The sequence below is a fragment of the Condylura cristata genome, unplaced genomic scaffold (assembly GCF_000260355.1).
Source record: "Condylura cristata isolate star-nosed mole 26May11 unplaced genomic scaffold, ConCri1.0 scaffold00002, whole genome shotgun sequence".
NCBI lineage: Eukaryota > Metazoa > Chordata > Mammalia > Eulipotyphla > Talpidae > Condylura > Condylura cristata.
The window spans coordinates 19,250,229-19,263,022 of NW_004567103.1; the positions used below are offsets into that span (position 1 = coordinate 19,250,229).

The following is a 12,794-nucleotide window of genomic DNA, read 5'->3' on the forward strand; positions in this document are numbered from 1 at the left end:
GATTTGGTGATGGGAAACCCGTGGGGATTACAATTGAGATGAAAAAAAAAATGTGAAAAATGATGTAAAAATAAACTTTTTAATAAAAAAAAAAAAATGAAAAAAAAAATGTAAATTATCTATAGAAGGGACTGAGACATAACATTCCACCATATAATTAGGAAGCATGGAGTGAAGGTCAAGGGTATGAACGTTTGAGATCAGCTGATCTCTGATTTTGTACTGAGGTGGCATTTGTTTAGTGGAAAACTCATTCCTTTCCTAAGCTGCAACCCCACCAGCACTAGTGACGGCATGAATTCAAGACGGCTTCATCGGACCCGAGCTGAAGGTACAGGCCATGTCTGGAAAAATAGGAACAGAACAGAGGAATGCATTCTGTGAACCGAAGGCTAGCACTAATATTTAGCTCATACTTCTAACCTTTTACTGCCTGCAGGCTTAGGTTCTGGTTCATTTTCTTCCAGCTTTTTCCCAGGTGCCAACTTCTCAGCACTGTCGAGCAAAGCACTTAGGGCCACTCTCCTGAACACATTCCCATGAGCCTCTTTGATAAACTGAACCAGTTGACGGATATCACAATACAGCCCCTATTTGGAAGCAAGAGCAAAATTTGGGAGAAAGAGAAATAGTTGCATGATTAAAGTTTGCACATGAAGAGGGGGAAAGGTAATTCCTTAGGCTTAAATCAGCATTGGACATCTAAAAAGAAGAAATTTACTCTGGTAAAAAGATGTCTGTACTGCCTCTCCATCACTACTATAGGAATATTTCCAGAACTGTCCATTATCTACAGTACAAAAATTAGTGTTAATTATGCTTCATATTCAGAAGGTTGGCTGTATAGTTAGAAAGACATCTCTTTATATTTTTAGCCAATAGATTCTCCAGCTTAAATTTTCTCATACAATTATGACTTCTGAAGAGAGGTCTGCTAAAAAGAAGACAATCAAAATTTTGTTTAGAGTGGAGATTTCAGACCTGAATCAGTTTTTCCAAATCTTCTGCATCATTGTGATAACATATGTATACTTACAAGAGCCTGCTACACAAGAATGACACATTTTGGCTGCCCAGATTGAGCAAATGATACGTTACAGTTCACTGGAACATAAACCTGAACTATGAATTTAAGATGCTGCAGGACTGTTAAAACCAACATGTTGCTGAGTAAATCTGTAAACACTAGGACTGCTATGCACATTTCCCCCCAACATGCTTCCTCCTTCCCTCTTTAAGATCATTTACATATTCTTTGCTGTATGAAAGGTTCATGGCAAAGCAGAACATGGAAACCTAAAACACACTAACCTTGGTAGTTTTGCATTTCAAAATCTAAGGCCACTGGGACAACTGTGTCCATAATCTTCAGAAAAGCAGAGGGCAGACCACAGAGGAAAATGTAGGGAGAGGGTTCTTTGCATCCTGTAGGCAATAAGACCTTGTGTCTTCACTGTATTCTTTGGTCACTCCTCCAGGAGAGGGACAAAACCTCAGAGCACAAGGGCACCAAATTGCCCAGAGTACCCAGTTCTAAGAATACCAAAGGGCCTTGTGAACTAACAGGCATGGCCTGATCATGGAGACTCAGGGTCCCCCTCCCCAACCCCACCAGGTTGTAGACCTGCCTGAGACCTGAGGTTCTCTGTACAGCTCTGAGAAAAGGAGATGCAAGAATCAATGAGGTGTCACTTGTAGCCATTCTGGTGGGATAGTGAGTCAGTGTCAAACTTAAGATGATTTACAGGAAATTAAGAAATGGAGTTACTTCTTCTATACATGGCTTTGAGCACTCAACTATGTACTCACTCATACATTTGAATTAACTTTTCAAATTATTTCTTGGCAGGATCGGGCTGAATGCTTCAGTTATTTTCCAGCTCTGAGAACCTTACTGGGGTGATTTGGACAGAAAAATGAGACTCCCTTTGGTTTGGTGTTTTATATTTATTTATCTCAAATTTGGTGAATAGTTTCAATGGTTCCCTTAATTCAGGTTGATTAGCAGATAGTGTCCATAAGTATAAATATAATGATTTCTGCACAGGAGTTATAATAGCTAAAAGACTATTAATATAGAGAAATGCTTCTTTCATCCCAGAGAGACCTGAATCCATCTATTCACGTCAGACTTCATCAGCCTTAATCTACATTTTAGTACCCTAACCACAATCACTTTGGTAGCAGTTAAGTACTAACCATGCAGAGCCTGATTCTCTACTTGTGGCTTCAGTGGTTTAATTAGCCTTTTATAAAGAATAGCTAAAAAGTGACAGAGCTCAATAAAAGAAAACAAATCTATTTCAGCAGATGTTTACATGAATTTTTAAAGTAAAAATCATTCCCCCAAAATGCTTAAGCTCACATTCTTTAATAATTCACAATCCAACCTGCCATGCTCTAGCACATTCTTTCTGAAGAGCTATTTCATCGGTCACCACAAAGCCTCTCAGGTGGAAGAGGAAGATAAGCCATTTAGCAGGCAGGTCAGGAGTAACCAGGAGGTACTGTCGCTGAGACTCCACAGGAGTTCTTAGTGATACTGGGAGAATACATAGTTTAACTTTCAGTTTTCAACCTCTCTTTCCAGGTCACAACATGAGAACTTTTCTCAGCGCAGACTGAGCACACCTGTGTGTGGGAAGAAGAGGTAAATTTCTCACCAGATTCTCAGGACTGTGTAATTCATGTGTGGTTGAAGCACAGCGAGTGATAAGGGATTTAAACATGGCACCGACGATAATGCCTTCCACGTTTTGGGCCGTTGACTTGTTGTCCACTGTGGTGAAGTTATTTCCAAACCCAGCCTTGTCTGGAATGCAAATGCACCAATTAAAAGCAAATTTGTTTGTTTTTAAAGATTTATTTCTTTATACATACAGAACTGGGGTACAGACCAGAGGTGCAAGGGCGGTGAGAGAATTCACCAGAGACAGAGTGGGGAGCAGAACAGGCGACTGAGGAAGTACACTGCTGAGGGGAGCAGCAGGCATGACAGGAGAGGTCTGCCGTGTCATATGGGTCACCTCTCAGGCCGGAAATCGAACTCAGGCTCAAGTGGCTTTAGCTTCATAGTGCTGTGCTTTAACCTGCTGCACCACCAGAGAGGGCCTTAAAATAAATGTTTCCAAGAAGCTACACAGTTTAAGGAAGTAATGAAGTACGTGGCATCCAGGAATTAGTGAAAGGCTACACAAAATATAGACGGACGGTTAAATATACCCTTGCTTTAATATGAGGAGCTCTAGATAAATGACTATATTCTCCTTCAATGCTTTACTAGGACATTGGTTTACAATTTTGTTTGTTCTTTAGAGGAATAGATCGCCCCTGCAGATGTGGTTACAACTCCACACTCATCGCCAAAATACCCATAGTCCCCCACCATTGTCCATTATGTGTTCTCCCTACTTTCATCTCTCCCCTATCATCTCCCTCACCAAGAGTCTCAGTTCTATAGTGCGTTTTCTAGGGTTAGTTCTTATTTTGGCTTTATTTCCATAGAATTTGTTGACAATTTCAACTAATAAATTTTAGCAAAGAAAATCCACCATTGACTCGATGAAAAACTTTCAGACCTAGTATAGGTTTTTTGTTTATATTTACAAGTGACATTGTCACTCTGCTATGCCTTTCCCTCTTCTGCTCTGTTATCTTTCTAAATATATCATTCAAAGAAAATTAACAAGTTGCTAAATGATTCCTCAGTGGAGAATGATTTAACAGGATTCAGTGTTTTTAGTGGTCAAGATGGCTGCTTCTCGGTGGAAATTCTTCAGTTCCTCAGAGGATGTGAGAGGGAGCAATCAGTGTGCTGGGCTGGGGGGAGGAAAAAGGCAAGGAGGGGCCTTGCAGAACCAGTTCTTGACATAAAAAGGAGTTAATACTGCAAAGAGATCAAGAGGTGGTCCCGTAAATTTTTGCTTCTGGAAACTTCTGGGGCTTATGGAGAGGAAACTAACAAGTTCTCTCGAGGCCAGCTGCTAACTCACCCATGTGTGTCATGCCAGTGAAGGGAGGCCATCACCGCTGTGAGTTTTTATGCTAGATTTTTTGCATTTCTGTGGAACTTTCTCAGGGGCACACTAGGTGTGGTCTTGCCAAAGGAATACTTAGGATCATGGGGCAGGGTATGTGCAGCTCTAAAACCAATCAAATAGCAACTTGAGGTCAGACTGACTGATTCACAGGGAACCACTCCACTTCTCAGGGGATGTTTCTAGATTTACATGACAGAAAGAAATGTCTTAGCCTCTGCTTCCAATTTCTAGCTCAACAGCTACACAAGAGAAAGAAAAAACACTTTTATTAAGGATATTATCTCTTGCAGTATCTTGACTATAAATCTCACTTCATTGACTTTTTTAAAATTTCTAATGTGTTTGACTTAAAATGACTTTGATAACATGGACTATTTCAGGGACATTACAGAGGAACAATATGTTCTTTTTAAAAAAGATGTATGTACTTATGCATACAGAACTGGGGTACTTAGAGAAGACTCACTAGAGATTCACTAGAGACAGAGTGGGGAGCAGAACAGGCAGACTAAGGAAGTACACTGCTGAGGGGAGCAGTGGGTGAAACAGGAGAGGTCTGCTGTATCATGTGGATCACTTTGGATCTAGGGATGGAACTCACACCAAGGTGGCTGCAGCTGGCTTGCAGTACTGCACTCTAAACCACTGCACCACCAGGGAGAGCCCACAATGTGTTCTTTTAAGTAATAACCAAACAATAAAGTCTGGGATACAGTTTGAAAATTGCTTCTAAAGCCATCAACAATTGCTTCATTATTATTTAACCAACTACTATCACACATACATTATGTAAATGAAAAAAAAAAAGTCTATGAAGTTATTTCTTCCCAGGCTCTAATTAAAGTGCATTTTACTCAACTCCGGCTCCCTAACCCACTTTCATTTCATCACTGCATTTGCATTTAAGTGGTATTGGAGGTGTTCAAGCTTCTAGATGCATTTCATATCTACTGGAAAGACTCCTAGTACTAGAGTCTTTCTTAAAGTCATGAAGTTTCTTAAGCTTAAGCCAAGAATAGTACACATTTATATGTATACAAAAATTGTGTGATTATTATGTTTACTGTACTCAGGTATTTTTTCCTCTTCCTGTTTTATTTTCTGAGAAAATTGCTGTGTCTGTACATCACATGTATTTACTTCATCTTTATTGAACTTATGAATCTATTATTTTCTTCCTCAATATCAGAGTTTATTTGAGAAAGAGGAATGCCAGGAGGGGCAGTGTGGGCTGAGGGGCTAAAGGTGAACATGCCACAGGTCACCAAATTCTGAGCCACTAAGGTAAGTTGCCTTAAGAAAACCTGAAAAGGCGACATCAGAGACTATGTACCACTTTTCTCTTTTTGTTCTATCACACACACATGTACACAGGCACCTTTTCCTTTACATTTAGTGTGCTTCTGAAATTCTACCCACTTCACTTCATAGCAGTTTCTTCTAGAACTTTACAGCTTTACTTACTGTCAGTGACTGGCTCCATACAAAATCCTAGCAAAGCATGCAAGAAGTCCACTACATTATTGAGAGAATCCTTGTTCACATAGTCCCTCATTGTTTGTCGGAACTGCATCTTATCTAGCTTGTATAGTTTAGTGAGGCAGTTCTGGGCCTGCAATGAAGGAAGAAAAGTGAAAAAGTCACAAGTACCAGCTTATGCTAGGGACACCACAAGTGTGAGAAGAAGCCTTCAAAAGCAAAGGCTTCCATTCAGCTCTGTTGGCTGGTACCAAGCAACCCTGCTGGACCTTCCCACACCCCACACCCTCCCGGCTCACCAGCCTCCGCTATCTGAGTAAGAAGTGGACAAAGGCAGGCTGAGCAGCATGGGTTTCTTTTCCAAAGGGCTGCTGCTCAGAAGCCCAAAGTTAAAATCTAGTGCTGGCCTCAGAAGGAGCTCAGTATTTTCACCAAGATCAAGATTTTAAGATCTCATGCAACAGCTCAATGTATACATTTTAGACTTGTAATAGGGCAGGAAGCCAGGTTTAATAAACCTCATAGCCTTTGTGCAATGGAAGAAGTATGGTAGCTCCTTGCTCAGCTACTTTGACCTTCAGTAGACCAAATCTAGTTTTGGTATTCATGTGTTTTCAATCTCATGTGAAATGAAAGTTGTTTTTTTAATATGAAAACCAAGAAACATAAAAGTCTGAAATTTGGAATTAGCAATAGACTTTGAGGTATCACTTTCCATCTGCATTACCAAGTCAGATAGATTGATATTTTTAAAAAGATTTATTTTATTTCTTTATGCATAAAAGAACTAGAGTATAGGCTAGAGGTGTGAGGGTGGGGGTGAGAGGATTCAGCAGAGACAGAGTAGGGAGCGGAATGGCAGACCCCCTGAAACACACTGGTGAGGTTAGTAGCAGGTGGGATAGGAGAAGTCTGCTGCGCCATGTGGGTCAGCTCCCTGGTGGGGGACTGAACCCATGCTACAGTGACTATGGACAGCTTCATAGTGCTGAGACTTAACCCCTTGTGCCTCCAGGGTGGCCCTGGATTGACTTATTTTTTCACTCTTCCCTTGTGAATTCCTAGAAGATCGGAAATATTTCAGAGGAGTTAGTCTTGCTGAATATCAAACTCTTTTTCTTGTCTTACAAAATAAATACTACTTATTATAAAATGAAACTTGCTAAGCAGTTACATAAAATGTCTTGCCTAAAGTAGTATTTAATTATTATTCCATAAAGAAGTTTTGAAGATCTTCATTGCAGTATTTACAAAGCACTTTAATATCCTTGGTTGGTACATATTATCCCATTTTCTCTACAGAATTCATTTAGGAACAACCTACTGTTGTGATGCCTAAGTGAGCTAAGAGTCAGAATATCAAAACTTGAGTACATTGATACTGAATGAATATTTTAAATTTCTCTAAGAGCTATCTAATTGTTAAGGAATATATCCTTTTAATAATCCAGGAATATCAACTAATGATGCTATTAATCCAGAAATACATGCTGGGATTGCTAGGCATTTTGATGCATATCTTCAGAGTAATGTATTTCTTTACAGTAAGTATAGAAATCCTTAAAAAGTGAACAGAAACTGAAAGGCAGTTACTGGATGGTTTCATTCACTTGTGGAGAATAAATAACCGAGAAGCAAACTGACAAAACACAATATCAATAACACTTAGATTCTATGAGTACTATAGTGGTTAGTGAAGGGGACAAGGAAAGAGAAGAGAGGGTAAGAGGGAAATGTGGTTGGGTAATGGGCTGGGCTTTGGTGGAAGGTGAGTGAAGCACGTGCACATATGGAGGTGGGAAGCTGCACCCCCCAAATTATATAGCTATGAAAAAAAATAAAATTTGAGAGGAAATAAATTTTTAACTGATTTCTAGGAACCAATGCTTTAAAAATCTGGAATACCTAGTTTTTTAAAATTAGATATTCCCAGGAGAAATTTCTCAAATTTATATCTCTTGAAGAATGCATTTACTAAATAGGGATAAGCAAATATAATTCCTATGATTATTAAATTGGACTGCAGTATAACAGAAATGTTGCCACTAAGTAGTCAAAATAAGAAGACAGTAAAAGTCTGTCTAGACAACCTAGTAGGAAAAATACAGTATTCCTGAAGAGGAAATTAAGGTCCACTAAATTATGGTCAGCTAAGCCTCTGAAGTGGCTTCTGATTCAACTTCTCTTACTTCCCTCAAATGTAGAAAAGACACATTCTCATGTCAGAGCCTGTTTCTACCCTCAACTAAAGCATGACACTTTTTTTTTAAAATATATTTTAGTATTTTATTTTGTGAAATTGGTCTTTTCTCTGAAGAGTGATGTGGCATTAGCCTTGAAGGCAGTTATTCATACTGTGACAAATATAAGAAATCATATGTGTGGCTCTGAGGTGAGCAACATCAGCTTTCTATTAATTATTATTTTCACTAATTATTATTTTCTTTTTCAAATTTTGGTCCAAAATCTAGATCTTGGTTTAAGTTTTCTAGTTTCAGAATTTAGAAGTTACTTACTATAAATATAACCCCCCATTGGCATAGAATAGAGCAATATAATACACAACAAAAATATAAAAACAGAAGGATACATGATGGATAGATAGGTAGATGATGGATTAAGAGAGACACTCAGCATGCTGCTACTGTGTGAACATTTCACCAGAAAACCTAATACCAAGGAAAAATGGCTGGCATTAGATTTTGACATGATCCTAAAACTCTGCTAGAATAGGGTTTTTGTGCACTAAATTTGCATCCAAGCCTTAGATTTTCTTACAGTTTCAACCCAAAAGTTCAAACGAGGCTACTGTCCCAGCTGGGACTGGTTGGGGAGATGGGTCATTGCTCAAGTGTGAAGGGAAAAGAAGCAATCAGTGGAGGGAAATGCAAATGAGCTGGAATGAGACCACATTCCATGACATGATGCTTTGCAAGCCCAAGTGCAGAGTTTCAAGTTTCACACAGTTCAAAAGGACATGATCTTCAGTGTTTAGAAGTCAAGGTTTATTCTCCAATAAAGCAGCCAGATAACTACTGGCTACTTTCACAGTCCTGTTTTGTCCCAATCAGGGCCATTTTCCATCTCAAAGTAAGAACAAACGAAGCCTTAAACTTTGACCACTTTTTCTAATATAAAATAGGTTTCGAGAACACCCAGGCAGGTGATTACAAAGTCATTTCTCACAGACCATGGGAAGCTCATGAAATGTATTCATCTTTGCAAAGTTCTTTCAAAGCGTAAGTCACACATTCCTTTCACCAATTGGGAGTTGGCCTCCCGTTGGCAGGAAGTAGTGTTTTCCCAATTAAAATTTCCTATGCCTGGGTTTTAGATGTCTTGAGATAGCTGATGGGAATCTTCCCACTCCAAGACAGCATTAATTACCCTATGAAATATGATATTTTTCAGGAAACACTGACCCTCATTGTCAAAGGACTCATTCCTGAATTGGAGAGAGGGAACAGAGAGAGGAAATGGAATCTACTGTAATTCTCTTACATTCTCTCGGAATACCTGGTGTCTCAGACGATCTCCAGAGAGCCCTCGATGTCCTTCTCCGCAACCATAGGCGCATCCCAAAGACTTCACTATTTTAATAAGCATGGTTAGAGCAAGCCTATGGTTGCTTACAGGTGTACTTTCATCCTAGAACCCAGAAATGAAAAAGAAAGAGACCTTTGTTCACTTAGCCTACGACTACTTGATGCCACTAAAATTCAACTTGATGATTAAATCAAGTCCATATATTATACAGTGAGTGCCTGCCATGGAAACTAGAATTATCAAGAGCTCAACAAGCAAGTTAATTTTTCTAAAATCTACAATGAGTTTAAAAAGAAAAATGTCTGCACAGTTTGACACCCTCTAATGCAAAAGGACATGACTATAGTTCTCTTTCTTAGAAGATAGGCTTATGATGCAGTGAAACAGGACAGATCTCTTCCTGCCCCGTCAGATAAGCATTCCTAGCTATTGCATTTAACAAGTTTGTCTTCTTGCATTCGAAGGAAGAGGAGGATAATAAGGAAGTCGAACATCTAAGGCAGGTAATCATCAGGTATTAGCCAAGCAAGCCGGCACCCACCTGAAGTCTCCTTATGCCTGTATCAACAGGACTTGCCCATCTCCCTTCGGTAGGTCTTGGCCCATCTTCCTTTTGTTTTACTCCTTTGTATAAATATCCCTGCCTTTGCCCAAGAGCAGGACAGGGGTCTTTCTGACACAAGCCTGCTGCCCTCCTCAGTTTGTCAACAAATTAAACCCCTTGAGTGGCTGAGGGAAACAGAGACCGGCGTTTGGTATCATTTACATATTCTTAATTGGCTAACAGAACAATTTGCCAGAGAGATACAATGAAAACTGTATTGATGAGGAAGTCAAATATTTTCCTAGAAACTACCCTTAGTAGCTCCCTCTTAGGGAGCTACTGAAAACACCACCAGACAAAGACTATTGCTAAATTTTTTAGAACTGACCAAAGTCTGGAGTTTTGCTATTACATGGCCGTTTCTGACATTTCAAAGGACTAGAAAAGTCCTTACACATGCAATGTAGTATAGTACTTATGCACCTGTAAATCTTTAAGGCTAAATAGGTAACCTTTGTGAGATAAATTATGAGAACTATTACCCTTTTGACTCATTTAATCCTCAGTTAATGGAGAAAATGACTCCAGGAAAAACAAACTTCCATAAATTACTTCCAACTAAGCCTAAGAAAGCTGTTGCTAAAAATTGATGCAGATTCTGCCATGGGGAGAGTCATTACTTTAGGGAAGCATCAGCCTTACCTGCTTCTAGCTTCGTTCTGCTGTCAGCTCGTTGACCACAGACCTGATTCCAGCTCCTGTTCCTTAACTTCATGTTAGATAACAAAATGTCTCTGTTTTAGTTCCCTCACCTTTAAATTGCAACCTTAATAGTTTCCCTTCTTACTATGTAAGTTTACTACAAAGACAACAACAAAATAATGGATAAGAATTGCCCCGTACCATGTCTTTTCCATAATCATATGATCACATTGACAAACTCTGGTGTCACACAAAGAAAGAGCAGTTGTATATCTGGAGGGTGTGAAAGGGACGAGGTGTGAGCTAGACATGAGCCGTCATCATGTGGTAGGAGACACCTTGCTTAAAGTTACCAAATTGCTCCTCCTTTTCTAATTTACAGAGGAAGGGGTGCTGGACTCCAGAGATGACGTCCCCTTCAGGACTGAACGTTCGTTCATTCTGTGAGCAGCTGACAGCATTGATGGCTGACAACCCTCAGCAGAGTTCCTCTACAGGAAGAGAGTTGCCTTAGCCCCATCATATTCTCTCTGTCTGCCGCCACCCGCTGTCAGGGGAATGAAGTGGGTGGAGTGTGGAAAGTGTAGAAAGATGGCCTCCGTTACTTCAGGGAGGCATGGGGGTGCCATTAATAAAGTTATAACTTAGTCTCTGCACTTTGCTCAGCTCAACAACACTGGGAGCTGAGAAATAAATAAGGAAGGGGAAAACAGAAATGCCATGGGAACTTGGCCAGGCAGCCTTATGACCACAGGGGGCTACAGATAATTCTGGCAAAAAGAATCCATCGGCACAGCACGCCTCCTGTGAGGAAGGCCCACCTGTACCTGATATCCTAACATAACAAGAGGAAACCAATTCCCTCGGTCATGAAAAGCCCCCCAAAACAGGTTAGAAAAGGGAGCCCCTAATCCTTCAGGTGCAAACCTCTTCTGTCTTGCCTGATGCTTCCCTTAGCAGTGCCTTTCAATAAATTTCCTTTTCTGTTCTCCACTGTCTCTGGGAATTCTTTTAAAATCCCCACCTCCTTCCCATCCCCCTGACTCTGGACTCACCCTGACTCTTCTCTACAACAGTGGGGATTACTTCGAAGAGCCAACCCAGCTTTAGAGCTCCCAGTGATTTGTATTGAAGCCTGTTGCTGCTAGAAAGAAGTTTAGCCTCTCCCTCTGCCCCACCCTGCTTCTTTTATACTTCAGAGATGTTGATCCTAAGAAGTCACTGGAACACTCTCCTGCATTCACCTCTCTATTTCTGAACTGTTTCCTGCAAAATCTAAAGCTCAATTAGTAGCAAGTAGAAGACTCCAACCTATCTGCAGACATTTACTTATTTTTTTGTGCCTTCCAATTCAAAATATTTTATTTTACTTTCTATTCTTAGATCCATAACCTCGGGCAAGCTGCTTCAAGGCAGGACACCTCATAACACTCAAGTCATAGAGCTGTGAGAGTTAAATAGTCAAAATTTGCAAGACCCATTATAACAGCAAAACAAAGGTCATCAGTGTATAGGGCACTGCCTTTCCTGAAGGCATCTTTGTGCAAATCAGGTAAGGAGGTCATCTGGGGGTGAATCAGAAAAGCTGAGTCCTTTTTGTAGATACAGCCTTAGGTGAACTTTGGACCAGACTCCAGTCCTTGTTAGTTCTCTTAGGCCTTTTGCAATAATATAAAGCTCATACAAGGCAGGACCACTTATGTCACCCTGGCAGGGGTTGATTTGGAAGGTGGGTTTACACATTTCTCTAGCTCTGAAAATCCTTTGTAAATTTCTATTCAGGTTATATTTTTTTAAACCTTCAGATGTCCTTGGAATTTTGGTTCTTCTCAAAGGAAACACTGAGATATATCCAATTTACTTACAGGCAGAAATTGAGACAGATAAAGAATTACATTTCAAAATCTCACTACCAGTTAGTAACAGATCTAAAGAGCTAATATAACTTAGCCCTTTCTTTCTGAATTATCAATTCTCCATGCTTCTGGTATTAAAAGTCGGTTGTAAATTTAGATAAATCTGCTGAAAATAACAGATGGAATTGGGACAGAACAGACCTGTGAATAACACAGAAATAGTGCACTTGACTTATGATCACATTTGACTTACAAATTCTCTGTATTACAAAATATTATTTGACAGATTTAATTGTGAACACTTCTATAACAGGTACAGGGTTCAAGGACTCCGCCCCTACTCCAGATGCTGGAACTCCAAATCCCATCAGTACCCAGGAGAAGCACGCTGGGATGTGAGGGCGGAGCTGAGCAGCCAAGTTGAGATAAAACCGGACATGTGGGCTCTGGGGGAACCTGGTGGTTCGCAGCTGATCGTTTTGGACTCAATCGGTTTTCAGCGTGCTGGTGGAGAACAAGTCAGCAGAACTGGTAGGACATCCTAGTTAACCTGTGTTTCTCTCCCTCTTTCCCTGGTTATTCCTTTACCTTTCTCCTTATAAATAAATCCATTATTTAAACTTTTGA

The 12,794-nt window shown here is 40.0% G+C and overlaps 1 protein-coding gene across 1 annotated transcript in view; it reads right to left on the minus strand.

Annotated features, from left to right (window-relative positions):
• UNC80 (unc-80 homolog (C. elegans)) overlaps positions 1 to 12,794 on the minus strand; it is a 181,056-nt gene that overhangs the window by 133,177 nt on the left and 35,085 nt on the right. Inside the window, exons 14-17 of the mRNA XM_004674811.2 lie at positions 9,021 to 9,167; positions 5,505 to 5,652; positions 2,664 to 2,812; positions 424 to 590 (exon numbers count right to left, since the gene is read on the minus strand). Coding sequence (XP_004674868.1) covers positions 424 to 590; positions 2,664 to 2,812; positions 5,505 to 5,652; positions 9,021 to 9,167 — 611 coding nt within the window. The remainder of the gene's footprint in view (positions 1 to 423; positions 591 to 2,663; positions 2,813 to 5,504; positions 5,653 to 9,020; positions 9,168 to 12,794) is intronic.